The sequence below is a fragment of the Echinococcus granulosus genome (genome assembly GCF_000524195.1).
Source record: "Echinococcus granulosus chromosome Unknown EG_S00014, whole genome shotgun sequence".
NCBI classification, from domain to species: Eukaryota; Metazoa; Platyhelminthes; class Cestoda; order Cyclophyllidea; family Taeniidae; genus Echinococcus; species Echinococcus granulosus.
In genome coordinates this window covers 1,024,001-1,041,850 of record NW_020170394.1, presented here as the reverse complement: position 1 = coordinate 1,041,850, position 17,850 = coordinate 1,024,001, and the positions used below count along the sequence as shown (strand labels likewise).

The 17,850-nt window shown below is 40.6% G+C and overlaps 2 protein-coding genes across 2 annotated transcripts; both read right to left on the bottom strand. All coding sequences in view use genetic code 11, as the record gives it.

Moving 5' to 3' along the window:
* Nucleotides 1–28: 28 nt before the first annotated feature.
* Nucleotides 29–7,258, bottom strand: EGR_02985 (Regulation of nuclear pre-mRNA domain-containing protein 2; the record flags this gene model as incomplete). The annotated part of the gene is made up of 11 exons (XM_024492234.1): nucleotides 29–207; nucleotides 917–1,203; nucleotides 3,411–4,147; nucleotides 4,308–4,629; nucleotides 4,768–5,177; nucleotides 5,874–6,017; nucleotides 6,062–6,223; nucleotides 6,442–6,518; nucleotides 6,548–6,648; nucleotides 6,688–6,820; nucleotides 7,204–7,258. The coding sequence occupies 11 exons, from the start codon at nucleotides 7,256–7,258 to the stop codon at nucleotides 29–31; spliced, it is 2,607 nt and encodes an 868-aa protein (XP_024353429.1).
* A 2,874-nt stretch (nucleotides 7,259–10,132) lies between these two features.
* EGR_02984 (hypothetical protein) lies at nucleotides 10,133–17,221 on the bottom strand (the record flags this gene model as incomplete). The annotated part of the gene is made up of 9 exons (XM_024492233.1): nucleotides 10,133–10,210; nucleotides 10,807–11,010; nucleotides 11,551–11,810; nucleotides 12,445–12,672; nucleotides 12,957–13,043; nucleotides 14,436–14,606; nucleotides 15,495–15,605; nucleotides 16,001–16,155; nucleotides 17,205–17,221. The coding sequence occupies 9 exons, from the start codon at nucleotides 17,219–17,221 to the stop codon at nucleotides 10,133–10,135; spliced, it is 1,311 nt and encodes a 436-aa protein (XP_024353428.1).
* Between the last annotated feature and the right edge of the window lie 629 nt (nucleotides 17,222–17,850).

The following is a 17,850-nucleotide window of genomic DNA, read 5'->3' as shown; positions in this document are numbered from 1 at the left end:
CCTGGTGCGCGCCTACTTACTACTCTGACTAGTGGGAAGGTTGGGGAATGGCGATTGGGTTACCATAGGAGGGAAAACAGGAAAAAATGCTTGATGTGGAAGAGGCTTCCCACCAAAATTGGGGCAATTTGTTGGTAGTACCGTCTGCCATGGCGGTTGGACAGGTGGACTCGGTCCGACGGCCATCGGATTGAATGGCGGCATTCCCTGAAAAAAATTCGAATGCGAAAATGTGTTTAGATGTTGTACTGGCTACTGTACATTAAAAACCACACTTGTAGCCAACAGCATACCCTCTTAGTAAACAGATGGCAGGCATTTAAGATTGTGGAATCAGAACTGCCCAAACAGAAAGTAGAACTATAAGGCATGCTCTTCTTTGACGATTCTGGTCGTTTCTTCCAAAGACCAAACCGCCGAATGGTGTATAAAATCTGCTTCAACATGGCCTCTTACGCTACCAATGTGAACATAACACTAATAGAGCGAAGTAGGCCGAGTCTTAAGACGGACTGTTTGATGAGACAAAGTTAAGTCTCAGAAGGATAGTTTCAATCGGCTATTACAGAATCACATACCAGTGGGAATGGTAGAAGCAAATTGGTCGACGTTCCTGGCAGAGGTGGCGGGTGCATGGACTTGGGTGACACAAGAGGTGGAAATTTAGCTTGAGTGAGAGCATTCGGAACCAATCCGGTTTGCGGGAATGAAAAGCAATTGGTACCTAGGGCGGGTGAAAGAAAAGATATTGCTGCAATTCACGTGCAACACTCCAAGTAGATCTGTAGGGTTTACCACAATTTAAGGGAAACACGAGCTTCATCATGCTGGGTAGTAATAAAAATGAGACTTGGAGCTCAGTCCTGCGAGCACCCTGCCAAAATGCAGAGTTTGTGGTACAAAACGGTGACTTTACCATCACTCGGAGTTCCTGATTCATCTTGCGTAGGCGTAGCTCCGCCATCTTCACTCTGCTCCAAATCTTCGCCCCTCACGACAGCACCCAACGTAGGCGAGGGAGGACGAGGAGAGGAAGCCGGACTTGTCGCCTTCGCTACACCATTTCCCACCTCTTCTTCGCTCAAGTTGTCGGAGTAATTCGGAGTCTGAATTTCCAACAAGGACGACTTTTCAGGATGCGGTGGTGATGAGGTTACTTCACTGATCGATCGGCTCGGTGTGCACACCGACGTTGGTTTAACGCTAAAAGTGGAAAAACTCCGATAGATTCGTACTCAATTCAAGCTAGCCAAATGCCCCCATTTCTGTAGCAGTTCTACAGTATTTGATAGCACGACGACAAATAATGCAAAAAACACAACTAAGGGTAATTATAGCCGTCACTTCTTTTTTTAAAAAATGATGGCGTAAATACGAATTTTAATGGATTCCATCTAGTTACCCATTCTTGCTGTAGATGATAGACGTGGAATGATAAACGCGTGCGCTCACATAGAGAAATGGGTGCAGTTCGCTTGTGATAACTTCGTAATAAGGTGGGGTCACACGCAGATTTCTAACACATATATACCTGTTACGGAGATGGTTATGCACACACTTTTGGAGGCACAAAAGTAATGGCCGCAGTTACTACTGATGATCTCAGGAATTATCTTCTTTATTTCCTACTGTTTAGGCAGTTATGCTGCTGCGCCAGAGGCAATGAACCATCTCAACAAGTAATGTGCTGTCCCGGAATTTTTTGAATTACATCTTCGAATCTGTTCCTTTTATTTGATTTTGTTAAATACACGATGTCAACATCGAAGCCTGTTTTGTTTAATGCTGGGAAATGATTTCTACCAAAGAATGTAGGAGCGATCAAAGTATTACAATGTTGACGAGTGACGCATCCTTCTGTTACATGACAGATGCTGACCGCGGCCATTTCGAGTGGAGATAAGGAGGAAAAGGACACTTTAAAAACCGAGTAATCGTAGAAGTGAACAAGTTTTATCCTGTGCTTAGGACTTACGAGGGGTAAATATATGAATTTAATGTAGCCATTGAGCCGGTGCCGTGCAAAGAGCTAGATGGCTTTAAAGAAAAATTCTTAAAGATATGACGTTGCCGTACAATTATATAATGGACGATACATTTCGTAATATTGAGGAAAAAAGTGCAGGCAATGGGGATAACCGGTATCAAAGGCATTTAACGCACCTTCTACACCACTCATAGGTCGAAGCTAATACACGGCTACAAATGAGTATTTATAGTCGTAATACGTGGACGTGTCTTTACTAAGTTAAGACCAACTCCAATGTTCTCAACTCAATTATGAAACAAGCGCATAAGTACTGCGAACCTCCAATCGACAGCGCTATTGAACGAAGTGCCAATTAAGAAGTATTTGAGGCGAATACCCGAATATCTTCTAGAACTGATGCGAAATCTCCAAGAAAACAGCAAAAAATATTCAAAAATACATGTATTTAGGTTACTTCAATACATGCTTTGACAACATATAGTTTGCTGCGGTGCTTCCTCTTTCTGGAAGCAGCAGCACAAGTACCTAAATATTAGAAAGTAAAGCAAGTAGCTTTTGATGTCAGCAACGGTGACTGGAGCAGCCATAGTTAAGATAGGTGAAGTGTACGCAAAAGCGCGAATAAATATGTCTAACTGCAAATGACCTTAGGGAGGTGCGAAGTTTTAGAAATCTAAGGCAGCCTAATATCGAGAAAGTACGGCAAGTTAAGGGTACTAGCGCGTCGAATGCATGTAGTCACAGAAAGTCTACGAGGTTCCTTTGACAGCTCAAATTAATGCGGTCGGTAGCCTGACAGCCATTCTACGGTCGTAAAGGGCTAGTCATGTAGATTAATTTAGATGCGATACCAAGACACGTACACAGTTACAGCTTTTGTGGTGCACAACGCCCAAGATAACAGTAGTAAGCTTTGACGAGCACAACGCCATAATTGCATTAAATAGTTTATTCGGTTAAGCGCCATTATTACTACTTTTCGGCAATCAAATATCATGAAATGTTTTAAACGGAAATATGTTGATCAGAAGTAAGTTCTATCCGACAGTCCTAGATGGGGAAATCTTGCCATTTAAAAATTAAACTGCTAAGTGAAGCACATTTTTTATTACCAACAGAACGGTGAAATAATGAATAATGAATGGCGTTAACAGCCTAGTCTGATATAGACAATGCAATGAAGTTTACGTGAGGACAATAAAATGTTAAAATCATTTAACGAATGAAAGGTGATGTTAATAAGTATTGACTGCACGATCAAATATGTTGACGGTATATGATGCATACAATGCAGGGGTTCAGAACGCATCAAAACGCTAATATTAGCACGTTGATAAAATTCAAGGAATATGAGCTAGATGTAGGCATGAAAGGAAATGTGAACTCATTTCAATCGGTGAAACAGTTATGTATGACTTACGAGTGAATAAGATTGGAGAGTCCAGTAAGTCGAGAGATGATGGTGAAAGGATCCTCGTCTTGAGGACCCGTGACTCCGAATTTGCTAGTATTACCATCCCCCCGTCTGCTGCCTTGGTTCGATACCGGAATGAGATTGGAGGGAATCGCTGCATCATTTGAGGCTGGTTGTGTGGTTGATCGAGCAGGTATTGAAGACACAGTGGGGAGATTAATTTTCTTCAAGGTGGAAATAAGATCTGATGAAATACCAGATAAGCTGACATGCTCAGACGCGGATGATGTGGTTTCTGGTTGATATGCTTGTTGGAGATCAGAAACTGGGAATAAAAGTGGAGGTTGTTTGTTTTTTTGGGACACCGAAACAGATGAGGCAGAGACTGTTGCGTTGGACTGATTTTGTTGGTGCCGGAAGAGAGGAATGGGAGTTGTGACCGATGTAGAAAAGGGTTGATGCTGCGGTAGCATTGACGCAGTTGGAGTGGCCATGATAGGCGTAAAGAGGGGTTGAGATGGTAGCGCCGACGTAGAGGCGAGCAATAAGGATTGCACAGCTACTGCGTTTGCTAGCGCCGATGCTGCGACCACGGCTCTAGCAGTCTGACTCTGACGAAGATCACTATCACCCTTATTCAACCAAGGAAAAGATGATACTGCTGACGATGGCAATTGTAGGTTAGAAGGTACACAGAATTGTCGATAATCTGCATCAACAACGGAATGGGAAGATTCGGATACCTAAGCATAGAGATGATATGGAGATATAGTGAATATTCTAAAACAATTGAAAAAGAAAGAAACGTATGAAACAAAAACGGCATACAATTTGTATGGCCAAACGTTAAAATCTACACAAACAGTACTACCACATAAGCTTAAAAAATGCACACATATTTACCGACGGCATTAATAAACGAAGGTCTGCATCTTGATTTTTGGGTACTGGATTACCCAAGCCGAAGGGATCACCAGGAGCAGAGTTTCGCCGGTCCCTCTCCGTTTCTCCGGGTGCGAGAGTTGGCTGTCGGTAATCAAAGTCACCCGTCTCCGTCAAAGAAAAAGCGTCCGCCATAGAGGACTTCTTTACATCCACTTCAACGTCTTCACCAGATATGCTTACACTTTCGACGGCCCCATCGGCGCCTTTAACATCCTTATTAGTGCATGAGATCCCACCAGAGGACTCCTCTGAAGTCCTTTCCTTTTTATTTAAGCACTTACTACAAAAAAAAGGAATTCGATTAAAAAAATTATAGCGAGGCTGCAAGGTGGACGAGAAGAGAGACTAGATTCGAAGTAAGGAGTAAGCGAACTTGTTACAATTTCACCAAGTTTTGCGTAAACACGAACTTCCTTACCAGGAAAGCATCTTGCTGAACATTGGACGATAGTCCACATCACCTTGATCATCAATTATTATTTCATCACTGAAGGGAAAGTGAGCCAGAGATTTAGGATCAACGAGTAGTTCACGGACATCTCTTGTCGTATTTGCATCTTGACTTCGAATTACTAAGGGAGTACGATTATCCTCATCTTCCTCATCCTCAGACATGTCCGAAACGCCTCCGTCGCCCGCCCCATCATGATCCTCGAAACATGTCGACTGGTTGGAAATATTCTGTTGTGAAGAGGCAGTGATTGACTTGGCATTGTCCTCTTCAATAGTCATTTCAAAAGCAACCGGAGATTGATCAGTACCATTGCAATCACCAACAAGAATTGTCTGGAGGGTGCTGCGCACTTGCTGCTCATAAGATTTATAAGCCTGCATTGAAACACGAAAATCTATTACTACAGTAATGACCCAAATAGTGACAAAAGCCGTGTTAGCTCATAACACAATTGGATTTTAACCACCACGAACGGCAACTGTAAACAAAATTAATAAGTCTCAAAACTGCGACGGGGTAACTGCTATTAACTAACTAGTTTAGCGTATTTGATGGTAGTAGGTGATCGTGATATGATAGCCCAGAAGTTCCTTCAGTTCACCGAAAACCGACATGGGGGACGACTGGTGACTGCCACGCTATGCTTAACACATTTCAATGTCGTTATATGAATCCAATAATCATCGATAAATCGATAATCATCGATAAATATCAGATATGGCAAATGTCCTGGGAGTTGTGCTGTTAATTGCAAGACTATGGCTCGAGCAACAACGAAGTCGCACTAGGATGCACGCACGACGAGGGCAGAACACGAAGTCGGGTGGCAAAACAATGAGAGGAGGAAATTGCACTTATTCTATTTGTTATTATTAATCAACTGAGCGAGCCGATCTTATAAGGCAACAATAATAATAGCAACAGAGACGACGTGAGTGCCACTCAGTGGTGGAGGCAACTAGTTTAAACAGTAGCAAAAAAAGAAATGAGAACGAAACCAGACAAAATAAGCATCGATTCCTCTTATTAATTTACAAAAGCATCTGGACTAAAATATGCCATTTGCTTACGTTTACAACAACACCAGCTTCCTTCTCCTGTGCTGAATAAAAAAGTATCGCTTTGTCGATATTTTCACTTAATGTCTCCTGCGCTGAAAGCTTTCTAGCCATGTTATTTAGCGCATCTTGCAGTTGGCCAGCACATGTGCTCACCTAGAGTGCAGGTGGGAAGTCAGGAAAAAAGGAGATTTCCTAACCTGCTGTGAGAAAGACTGACCCTCCTCCTTGCTCTTTATGCGATAAAGGATGGTTTCAACGGGAAGATGAAAGCAGGAGGGAATCAGATCCGACTCAGAGAAGGTCTTGATTGTTTCGTCCATTTGCTTGAATCCCTGTAATTGGTTTACAAGTTTGTCCGGCTATAAAAAGTAAATTTTGTGATAACAATGCAGTACTGCAACTATATTTTGAGAATATAACATCAGAATATCACATAAAACTTGGTGGATGAAACATCCGCCAGCCCCACATTTGAAAAAAATAGTGATTTGACTAAAATAATATACATTTGAAGAATGGGAAGGAAATATGATCGGGGTAATTGAAATAGGGAAAATGCACTTCTTTGACAACCCACAGAGAAATCCTTAATGCCCGCAGGTCCATCAGTCTCCATGTTGCTAGCCTTGTGGTCAGAATGCTTATCCAAGTTGTCTGGAAAATATGAAATATAGTAAGCGAACCTGTTATTTGTAATATTTGTTTATTAAACTGTTGGTCAAAGAGACCTCGCTCCGACCACATGAGCAAAAGCTTCTTGACCTTCCGCATAAGCAGTCCAGGACTGAAAGAAAAGCAATGACGATAAAGGATTTAATCTTACCGAAGTACCTTCATTGCATCGATAATGGGATCCTTAAATGAATTCTTGATTTCGGGGGTTCCATAGCTTGCGCATTTCAGAATAATTTCATTGAGAACATAAAGCAATGCAAGCTGTGAAGCTGGCTCAACGGCTAAATTAGAAAAAAGGCAAAAAATAAACAACAGAATACACACATGCATACTCGATTCACAATAGGAGCATGCAAACTTGTACTAGTACATAGAGTAATGACACTGTATTAAATTTTCGTTACTCGACTTATCTGGGCATTAATTGCACTAAGTTGGGAAAGGACACTCAACAAATACCTTGAAGACCTCAGGCGAAATGTCAATTATCAGCTAAACTGTTCAATAATAAGTAACGATGTCAAAAGATGTGGCCGTCCCACAACACAAACCATTAAGAACCAAAAAAAGACTTGATATTTTAGGAAAAATTAATGTCTAAGGCACCAGAATAACCGACAAGGGCAATTCAATGCATTTGTAGGATCACATTGACAAAAACAACCTGATCTAAAAGATCGGAGCCAGAGTTTCGCTATAAGATCCGCATGTTCTGGCATTGTAAGCAAAAATGAAGCTGACTGCTTGATACACTTTGTGCTCAATGTAAGCTTTGCCAAGCTTGTCTCAATGCAATGAGTGGCCCAAGCATTCTGGTCCATTTTTGATTAACTAAGCGGGCTCGCGCACAAACTGTGAACCACCAATCAGTGCATGGTTGGTTTGGACATGGTATACGAGATCATTTAACTGATACGGTAGCAACTGATATTTAGAGTAATATAAGGGATCCTTTTACTTTCAACATGTAGGAAGAGGAAAGTGGTTCGTACAAAGTGTAATCTAGTGATGCAACTAAAACTTTTGTTATTTGCCGACGTTTGGAAAAGTGCTATTTGACCATATTGAGAGAACAGTAAATATTAAATATACACAGTATTTAATTAAAGGCTCATTGTGACTTTTCGCATATACAAATTAGGAGAATGTGTTCTCAGATTCCATAGTAGGAATAGTTACGTTATCAGATTCAAATTCTTGTATGCTTTCAAAAGCTTTGGGTAATTTGTTTTGGTTATGTTAGGTTTTACGGTTGGAGCTCTCTGTTGCATTTTTCAAATATGTGATTCTAAAAGTGATCACATATGTTCTATTACATTTATTTGTGTAGTCCCTTTAACACAGTGTAGGACCCTGAGATTTCCTTGAAGACGAAAGAAGATATAACACTCGGGTAGAATGCAAATGCTTGTCATGCAGAAAGTATTAGGGGTACTGGCATGGCCAGAAGACCAGCATACCCGACATGGTACAATGGCCAAGTCAAAAGTGACTCTACCAAAATCGGGAATTAATAAAGCAACGTATTGCATAGCCTCCCTCTCCTCTTTTGGGCATTGTCCCCGGTGCTTCCCCCAATCAACTTCCTGCGTCAGCCATCACAACGTAGTCGGTGCTGTAAGTAAACACCTGCGAGCTGGCCGTGCTAGTCATCAAATTCCCATGCAACTGAGGAGATACTTGACCTCAACGTCACTGATCCCCCTTGGTAATTCAACTAGACCCGTACTTTCGTTCGGTTTGAAAAGTGGATTTAGGAATGGAGAAATGTGCTAACCATCATGCCTGTCCATAGAGATGTAGAAACACTTGCCTAAAAAAAGATTTGTGTAAGGGAGGCCGAGATTTAACTCAGGTCCGTGGGGGTTGAGTTTCGAGTCTGTTCCTCCTGTCCACCTTATTCCCACGTCGGGGGTGCCCAGTCATATCTATTCGGGCTCTATTCAGCTAGTAGGGAAGTAAAAAAGGTGTCACGAGTTCACTCTACCAACAACTTTATGCAGGTACGGTAGGGCAACTCTGTAACAAAACCATTTAAATGGTTCACGGCCAGTGTAGATTCAGTTGCCAATAGTTTTCCTGCAGAACACGTGACTAGGGTAGCTGCAGAGGGTAGACGTCAATTTTAGCCCTTCTGTTTGGGGTCATCGCCGATTCTCCCATCCGTAGCACATGTACTTCTTCCACCCCGATAAGGTTTATCACCTATTAGAGGAAATCAGGATATGTATCCTTTAGGATCTGGTTCGCATTCCGTTGCCAGAAATGCAGCCCCCCGACAATTTTCCGAAGATGAAAGAAGACATAACACTCGGGCAGGATGCATATATTCGACCTGCAGAAGGTATTCGGACTACCGGTAAGGTCCGAAGGCCAGCCCACCCGGCGTGGCACAATGACCAAGTCGAAAGTGACTCTTCACCAAAACCGAGAGTTAAACAATCATCGTATTAAAATAACTTCATATTTTGCACTAGTGTTACGCCTCAAGACCTCCCTGAGTACGAAATAAGATGTGATACTCTTGTAGAATATGTACTGCCGACCTACAAATGCGCTTAGAGACCACTGACATGGGCCCAAGCACAAGCCGTCCGTATAAGGTATAATGGTGGGTTCCTTAATTTCCTGTTATCGAAACCGAGGCTTAAGTAAGCAATTAACTTATTGCACAAGGTCTCAACGTGTCCAGTCTTACGAAATCCATTTGTGTATTTACATTTCAACATATTAATGACTGTGTCATAAAATGGTTGCATTTATAGGTTTTTACCGTTTAAGTTTTTCACGTTTACGACCGTTCAGCCTTTCTGTATATCTGTAATCGATCTTCTTCTATAGCGGCACGACCCATTGCATCTTCGAGGTGGTGCTTTGGTGATGTGAACAGGTCGACTTAGTTAAAGTGAATAAAATTTTAAGGTTTTATGTTCGGGTGCTAAACCACTTCACGGAGGGGGAGTAGCCGCTGCGGGTGGCCGAATGTTCCGACAGAGGGTTAAATTGGGACGTAGATGCAAAATTATCGTATCCTCGTCCTATGTCGAAAGCTGTTGGCTCATCTGAAGGTCTTAATTACGTGGAAAAATGATACCGTCACTACGCCTCTACTAGCCAAATGGAACCCAAGTAGGTAGCTACGACGCACTAAAACGAGAACAAGGAGGCAGGTGAAAATAGGTGTGAAATACTGGCTCTATGGGGCCATCTCAGATTTTATTTGTGTTAAACGGCTTTGCTCTTAGATTAAATGTTCCTATGGAGAGCGATCTGTATACATACATACCTTAGCAATGAATCTTTCTCCATATTTTGCTGCATTAGGGAAGACGGGCGCTGCAAATACCCTACAAAATATAATTTGGTGTTTCTATTGTACAACCCGCATTTACGAATATCTAAAAAGTAAAATAGTAGTTCCAACATTTTGCAACGAACTGCGCCATTGTGACTAGACTACATGAAGCACTCTCAAAACGTTACAGTTAGAGGCATCAAAATGTGAAAATGAAGAAAAGCGATGCGAAAGCGTTGAAAATGAACGTTAAGTCAGGTGTACGTAAATATTCATGATTCATTGTACTGAGTGTTTCTCAATGGGCCGCGATAATCGCGGATGGGTTCTGTTTCTTCTGATCGCGTGTCGAAAAAAACTTATGACCATATTCATCCTAAAAAAGGTTAAAAAATGGGAAATTTATACAGTTTTGATGACAAACTTTGTGAATTAATTAAACACGCGAGCACGCAAGTCTGGAGAATAAACGTAAAAAAATATTACTTGATAAGGTATTAGGTATACAACCACCGGAATATACAGATGGGTATAGTTTTGATTTCCTGGATAAATACACCAGAAGGCTGTGCCGCAGAACGTAGTCTTTTACTTAGATGAGCAAGAATTGTTTAGGATTTAGATGCTAAAAACGAATTTGCATTACCCAATCAGTACTAACGCTTCCGACGGTGCAACGACTGCAGTTCCAGGAATTTTAGTGGTATCCGCAACATTATCGCCATCTTAAAACAATTTACTAACATCGTTTGAAGTAATAACCGTTTACCATGATGACTTTAGGGATTCTTTTGTTTGAATTCACAGATGACTTGTGTTACTATAATAAGGAAACTAAAAACGTAGTGTATAACCTTCAATTCTTGGTTCATATCATTGATAGACCTGTTTGCTTTCTCATTTTAGTTAGCCTTACAGCACCTTTGGTACTTACTCAATGGTCGGGACAGATCAATTTGGACTCAAACTTACCTCTCCCTCGCAAACGACATCAGGATTATATTGAAGTTGCAGCACTGGACAGGGATCGCGCTGTTTGGGAATGTATTCGTTCTGATAGATCGTCTGTCCGTGGAAGGGCACCTCGGGTGGCACGTATTTTAAAGGTCCTCGAGCAGGAGCCGAACGGTCTTTTAGAGACCACTTGCGGTACTCCTTTTTGTAGTTGGTCAAATCCTTAATGTAACCAGATAAAAGTTCTGTTAAATTGTACTTAGCGTCGTTTTGGATATTAAATAGAATCTCTAATTCACAGGCGTCATTTGATTCACTGCAGTTATACGATTATACTTGACGTCCCGAGATTGAAGGCGACATTTGTTGGTAATAAGTCAAAGGTTTTGGAGTGAAAGTTCTAGAATTGAAGTAATATGCCATTGCGAGAAACTTGTAAAAGAAGAGTTAGCAATACCTTTACAGTTGTTGCATATCAGCTAACTGACTTGTCTTCAGATTTTTATTGAGCTATGATTGTCTAAAATAATTTATCGGTCACTGGTAAATGCACTGAGTAATGCCATTCTCTCAGGAGATATGACTTCCACTTTACTCAGTTCTCCAATCCTCCAATTTATAATCCTCGACGTGTTGTGCTGCATTCTTAAATGCTCGATTCCAATTCTAGCATGGCATGCATACTTCAGTGCATGAAGAGGAATAAATGATCCTCAATATTGAAAGAAGCCTATTTTTGTAGATGATCAATGCATCACCTACCGAAAACTCCCTGTTTGGATCTAGGTTTTGGTAAGCTGGTTTTATGATTTTAGCTTTTTCACACTTCACAGGAACGTAATTGGTTGTGTAAGTGGTTCGACCGTCGAATTCGGCAGCGTTTGGTTTGTACTCCTCAGGAATCCTATGATATTGCTGAGAAAGAGGCCATTCAGTGTAGTCAGCACGATGTGTTGTTTCATTTGAAAATGGCAAATCAGAGTGCACTGTCGTGTGATTCGGACGGAAAGGCCTTTGTTTACCTAAAGTTGAAGGCAATGAAATCAGAATTAACCTCCTAAAATGTCTTTATGAGTTTAGGTTCATTCAATAATACACAACGTGTTTGTATACCTATTTCATTATTAAATATCTACACAGGCCAACTCAGTTTAGCATTCGTTCAGACAACGAAATATTCTTAAAGGACAGTTTATCAACGACCTGAAATTACTGCACCGATTAAACTATTAACTACCAACTAAGGGCTACATTACTGTTAATAAATTTTGGGAAAGGCAAGCCTTTGGCCTGTTAAAAGTGCTGAGACGAATACCCTTAGTAGTACGTTGGGAGCCCATAACTAAAAGACCTAGTTTAAGCTGTGCACTACGCATTTCAACTAATTTGCGTTTTTATTGAACCTGAATCTAAGGGAGGCAAATTCGAAGCCCCATAGTATCACTCATGAGTACCGATGTCCGGACGATGTCTGCTGATGCTAAATTACTTCACCAGCATTCTTACCCAGATTCATATTATACAAGTACTGGCCTTTTCCAATAGTTTAAACGACTGCTGAAAGCGTTAATTAAAAGTAATGGCAGAAGTCAAACAACTCACGAATACCAGGAGTGTCGCTAGATATCTAAGAAATTATGAGTATGTTTGCACTACCTCCGTGTTTGGGCACGTAATCCGCCGTAAAGGTGGTTATTGCATCAAAAGGTTCACTCTGGATTGGTTGAATCAACGGCTTAAAAGCGCTCGGAGGCTTTACAACACCATGATCGACGTAATCGGAAGTATAGATTGGTTCTCCATTAAAATCCACAGACGGCTTTCGGTATTCGTATTTCGGACCGCAGTTCTGATGCGGCTCTAAATCCCATGCTTTGTAGTCCGCTTGAAGAGAAGCATCAGGCAAGGTAAATTATGCACGCACTTACAAATCAACATACCTATTTAATGATGCAATTATCTGGTCAATTTAAAGTTCCTATTCAAGCAAAAATAAATTACTTTAATAGTTTTTAAATACCGCTATTTTGCAACCATAAGTCAGCCACACCCTGATAATGATATCTTATCTCGAAAACAATTATGAGAAGTTCAATAAATCAAACGTGAATATTTCCTTAACTTAAGATAACCACTCCTTTTGGGAATGATTGCGTAAAAGTCGCTACCTGCATAAGTAGCTTCCCCGACAAATCTATCCTGAGATCTTTCACTTTGCTGAGGTTTGATTGGATCGACTCGAACAAGACCTTTTTCTGGAATAAAATCAGAGAAAAAGGTTTTTACCTAAAAATAGAAGCCGTTATAGGCAAACTGTGGGAATGGACTCAGTTTCCCCTTAGTATTTAACTGGCTGTCAGGGGCCTGAGCATTACGGTTGCCAATGCCAACACCAAGTATTACTTCACAAAGAATAATGCCATTGTATTCTATCATATCAACCATAGATACCAAACAATGTAACTGCCTTCCTAAATGAAGTGCATTTAAGCCGATTAAGCAATGATAACTTGGTGAATTTGGGAGTTTAAAGCTAAGCAATCTGAAGCGAGGTCACTTTAACTAAGCAATGTATGTCAACTATAATTTGCTAAGTCGTGGAAAATAGCTCCAAGAAACTATTTCGAAAATTTTGCCAATGAGTAAATTATTTGCGTACAAAATATAAGCGTCGAAATACCAACAAGTGTCGTCGTGAAGCCATGTAGCACGTACCATACTCTAATTATTGATGGCAAAAAATTATCTTATTTGCATTAATTTGTGCAGGGCTTAAGCATAGAAAGCGAACCATGTATCTTGAATCGATGTTCCAAAATTGATACAGAGAACCTCAAGTAGAAACTCATAGCAGTGAGAATTCTTAAAAATGCTATCTCTAAAATACGTTTTGGACAAGCATATAAGCAATTGTGCAATGTGTCACTAAGTAGTTTCATCCATTGTGATGTCAAGCAGGTTGCTTGCATTTAAGGCAAAAAAATCCGACCTGTAAATTCCAAATTATACACACTTTGGTCCTCAAATTTGCCCTCAGAAATGTGTACAGGTTCAGGATTTCTAGGCTTTCGGGACTCTAGTGGCAGTGGTATAAAGTCAGATCTATAAAAGAAACACTCTCAGAATTATTTCATTCAGATTTCAACGCCAGTTTTATTTACATCTATAGTAAGAAACACGTGGGCAAATAAGCGATAGGCAGAAATTTACCGAAGGTAAGGTTAAAAACTCGGAAAAGTCAAGTATAAGAAATGTGCACAATAAAACGACGCTTGCTACGCACCAAATGATCAAGATGAGAAAATCTGAAGATTTAAAAAATCAGAAACACGCTGCAGAGGTCAAAATACATATTCTTATAATTAAAATACGGGGTATTGTTTCTAAGGGCTGTAAGTTTTGATTTCCTTGTAACGTTGCGTATTTCACAAGAAAATTGCTAAACTGATAAATTAAGGCGTCCAAAGAGCTAAGACTTTGCAATGGGAGAATAAAAGCTTAAAATATACTCAAATTTTAAGTGCAGTGTTTGGATCAACAAAAAACTATGTTGTGGAAGTTTTGAAAGGGAGCAAATACAGTACACTGATTCCCAAAATATTGCTACTCTGCTAAATGGTAGTGTAAAATGTCAAAAATAAACATACCTATGTGTAGTTTCACTGCATAATGGTCCTGTGGAAGAAATAGCAACAGACTGTGGTTTGAAGGGTTTTTGTCGCTGGCTGATGTGCCCAATGTAACGATCTGTATATTCGGTGGCACTACAGAAACTGTCTGTGGTCTTTTTCGGATGTATATGAGGACATTTATGACGTCTTAGCATATGTAAAAAAGCGCCTCTTACCCGCATTGACAAATTTTGCAGATACACTGACGGTTCAGCATTGTACACTACTCGCATAACATGTATTTGAAAATGGGTGGCGTGTAATCGTTAACGTATATAATCGCGAAGGTAAACTTAAACAAGTATTGTTAATTAAAAATAAGGAAAGGTTATTTCAGGTTAGATATTGAGTGCTTTAAAGTTTAGCAATAACATTTTTACATGTTTTTAGTATTTGTCGAACATATTCAATTGTTAGCCAATATCTGGCCCAGGCATATTTTTACCATACATGTCTGGAAACTTTGCTTGACAGTAATCTTAAACACTAGGACTTCCTTCCTATTCTACACGTTTAAATTTTTTTAGCACAGGTCACCTAACGTTTTAGTCCGGAATCATCATGCATTCACTTCTCCGCAGCTTAGGCATTTCCTACGTAACACCAAGGTATGGCATTCAGGAACAGAATCCAGTATATTTGTTCTTTAGAGCCGGGTTTGTACCACACTGAGTCATTTCTAAAGTAGGAAGAAGTTTTATTACTGGCGTGGAGTATGCATTGCCGTTATGCTGAAGAGCTAAAGGACAGCAGCGTTAATTTCTTTGCAATCTCAAGCAAGTTACCTAGAATCCAATTGACAAATGAACATTGTTTTCCGATGGCCGTTTTTTGGACCCACAAGAAATTATTAGATATCTAGAATTCTGTGGGTCCCAAGGCCGAAATCGCGTTTATTTCCTACGCCTTGTGCATTTATTTGGCGTCAATATAGTCACATGACCAAGGCGGGACAAAATTAAAATCCCAGACTAGTAATGGACTCAGACCGCGTTGCTAGGTCAATCGAGGGTTTAAAAAGTGAAATGAACCTACTAACCGCACAACTGGAATTCCCACGACATTCGGCCGGACCACTCATCAAGGAACTAATCAGTCGTGTCAATGAGCTTGAACCTTCAGACCCATGGACCGACAAGGCTATTGCTAAGAAAACAGAAAATAAGTTCAAAAAGAGTACATGCACCGTCTCGTAGGTGCTTCAGCCCCCTCATCGAAGCAAAATAATCTCAACTACATGTTAACTTTACCACTGACAACATTGTTTATCTCATGCGTCGTTGTTGCAGGGCGCCCTAACATTATTGGCAACAACAATGCATTTATGGTATCCTGATAAATGCCAAAGAAAAGAAACGTAGTCGAAACACAGGTATAGTGAAGTTCAACGAACCGCAGAAACAAATAGGTACCTTAAAACAAACACTACAAAGTTCGGACTATATTCGCAAATGGAGTTGCTGATTAATTAAAGCGGATAGATTACTAAAGAACTACTAAGAAAAAAAGAGGGGATAAAAAATTTGGAAGGACAGACGAACGTGGGGCTGGAAGAAGGCCGACGCGAATGTTTGAGCAACCTTCTCCGACCAGTTCTGCACCCCTCAGTGCTGCTGTGGGTATCACTCGACCCACACATCTCCTTGGCTCCGGGTTTACAACATAAACATCCCCGGTGCGAGGCACTCGAAGGTACCTGCTGTTATTACCTCATTGAATAACCTCCGCTGCTTCGCCAGTGGTCGTGTCAATTGAGAGAAATAGTCTTGAACACGACACTACCATGAAATGTTAATAAGCTTTATGACCCAACCCCAAGCAACTAGCGCAGACATGGAAATTCGAAAAAAATGCTTATCGTGTTTAATTATCTCTACCCCTCACTCTCAGCAAGTCCTGCCACCACCAATGACGTTCAAGCTCAACATCCAGCCATCAAATTCGAACGTTTTCAATTTAACGTAGATTTGTCTGCCATTAACAACAGTATTGATCTCCGAAAGCGTAGAATCGTTAACTGTTGCCGAATGACTGTGCCAAAAACTGCAGTGCAATCTGTGGATATTACAAAACAAGAGCGACCAAGCATACGCTCAAAACCACCAAACTATTGTCAAAAGTTATCCAATGCTATTGTGCTTCAAGCAATGACTACCTTATGATAGCTGACGTATGAGAATGTTGAGAGTAAGCGTCAGCCCCAAAAGAGAGATCTGTAACATTCTGCCCGCGCGACTTTTAATTCCCACTTCACATTATGGACCTCCAAATACCTCGCATGCTAGTAGTCAACTATTCTTGCACAATGGTATGCGGCACTAAATATTTGGAGGCGAGACGGGACGATACGGAACACGGCACTATCAGGTGAGCTCAGTAGTGACCTAAATTATGTGACTTACTGCCCAAGTTAATTAAAATATGATGAGACTTCTTGGTTTTGTCGCAAAACATGGATTCATAGGCAACAAAGTCGAAAATGTCAGGGCAAGTAACAGGCCTGATGAACGCGCCCACTGCTACTATTTACCCGAACGATTTGTCTCCTCAAATAAGTAAAAAACCGCTGGTAAATTTAAACAACGCTCGGAGTGAATTCGTAGTGCTGAAACATTTAATCATCTGCATAAACATACAGAGATATTTTACAATCGATTTGGCCTAATGATACTGTTCAGCAAAAAAGATTTTTGGAACGTGTGGAACCCTATTTAATTTAATGGATCGACGTAATTCATTAGATACACATGTTCTCGAGACATCGCGAAACAAGCTTTTTTAATTTCAATGGACAATTTGCAATTCTAAGCATAAAATGATAAAGCCAAGGTGACTTAGCATGTTGATTTAAATTAAATAATGCGAATTTACCTCAACACCACTTTACATGTGACGATTCCTAAAGAAACCTGGTCTTTGTCGATGTATTTTGCTAAAGTGGCACTTAGAAGAGGCATTTGCTTTAAGTATGATCTCAGAGGCAGTCTCTTTTAAAATTAAAATTGACTTGAAATAGTTGGTAGACTTGATAAATTCCATTTTTAGTTTACTTGATCTATGTTGACCAAATGGTGACATTGTATTGGTAACACATTTGAGTTGCACGCATTTGCGTGAATCGTACTGCGCTGTGTAAATATCTGGGTTGCGCCATGGGTCTGGAAAGCCTGAAAAACTTGCCTGTTTTTCACGAACAAAATTTCAAAAACTACGTTCCTTATAGACTATCTTCTCAGCCGCGAATAACATACATAAATACAAAACACAGGACTCCTGCCACTCCTCATGTCTCCCAACAGCGGAACGATTCCACAGACGAAAGCAATCAGAAGCGCGGTCTTTCAGAGCAGGTCTCTGATGGGCAATGTACTCCAAATGATAATCCAGGCAA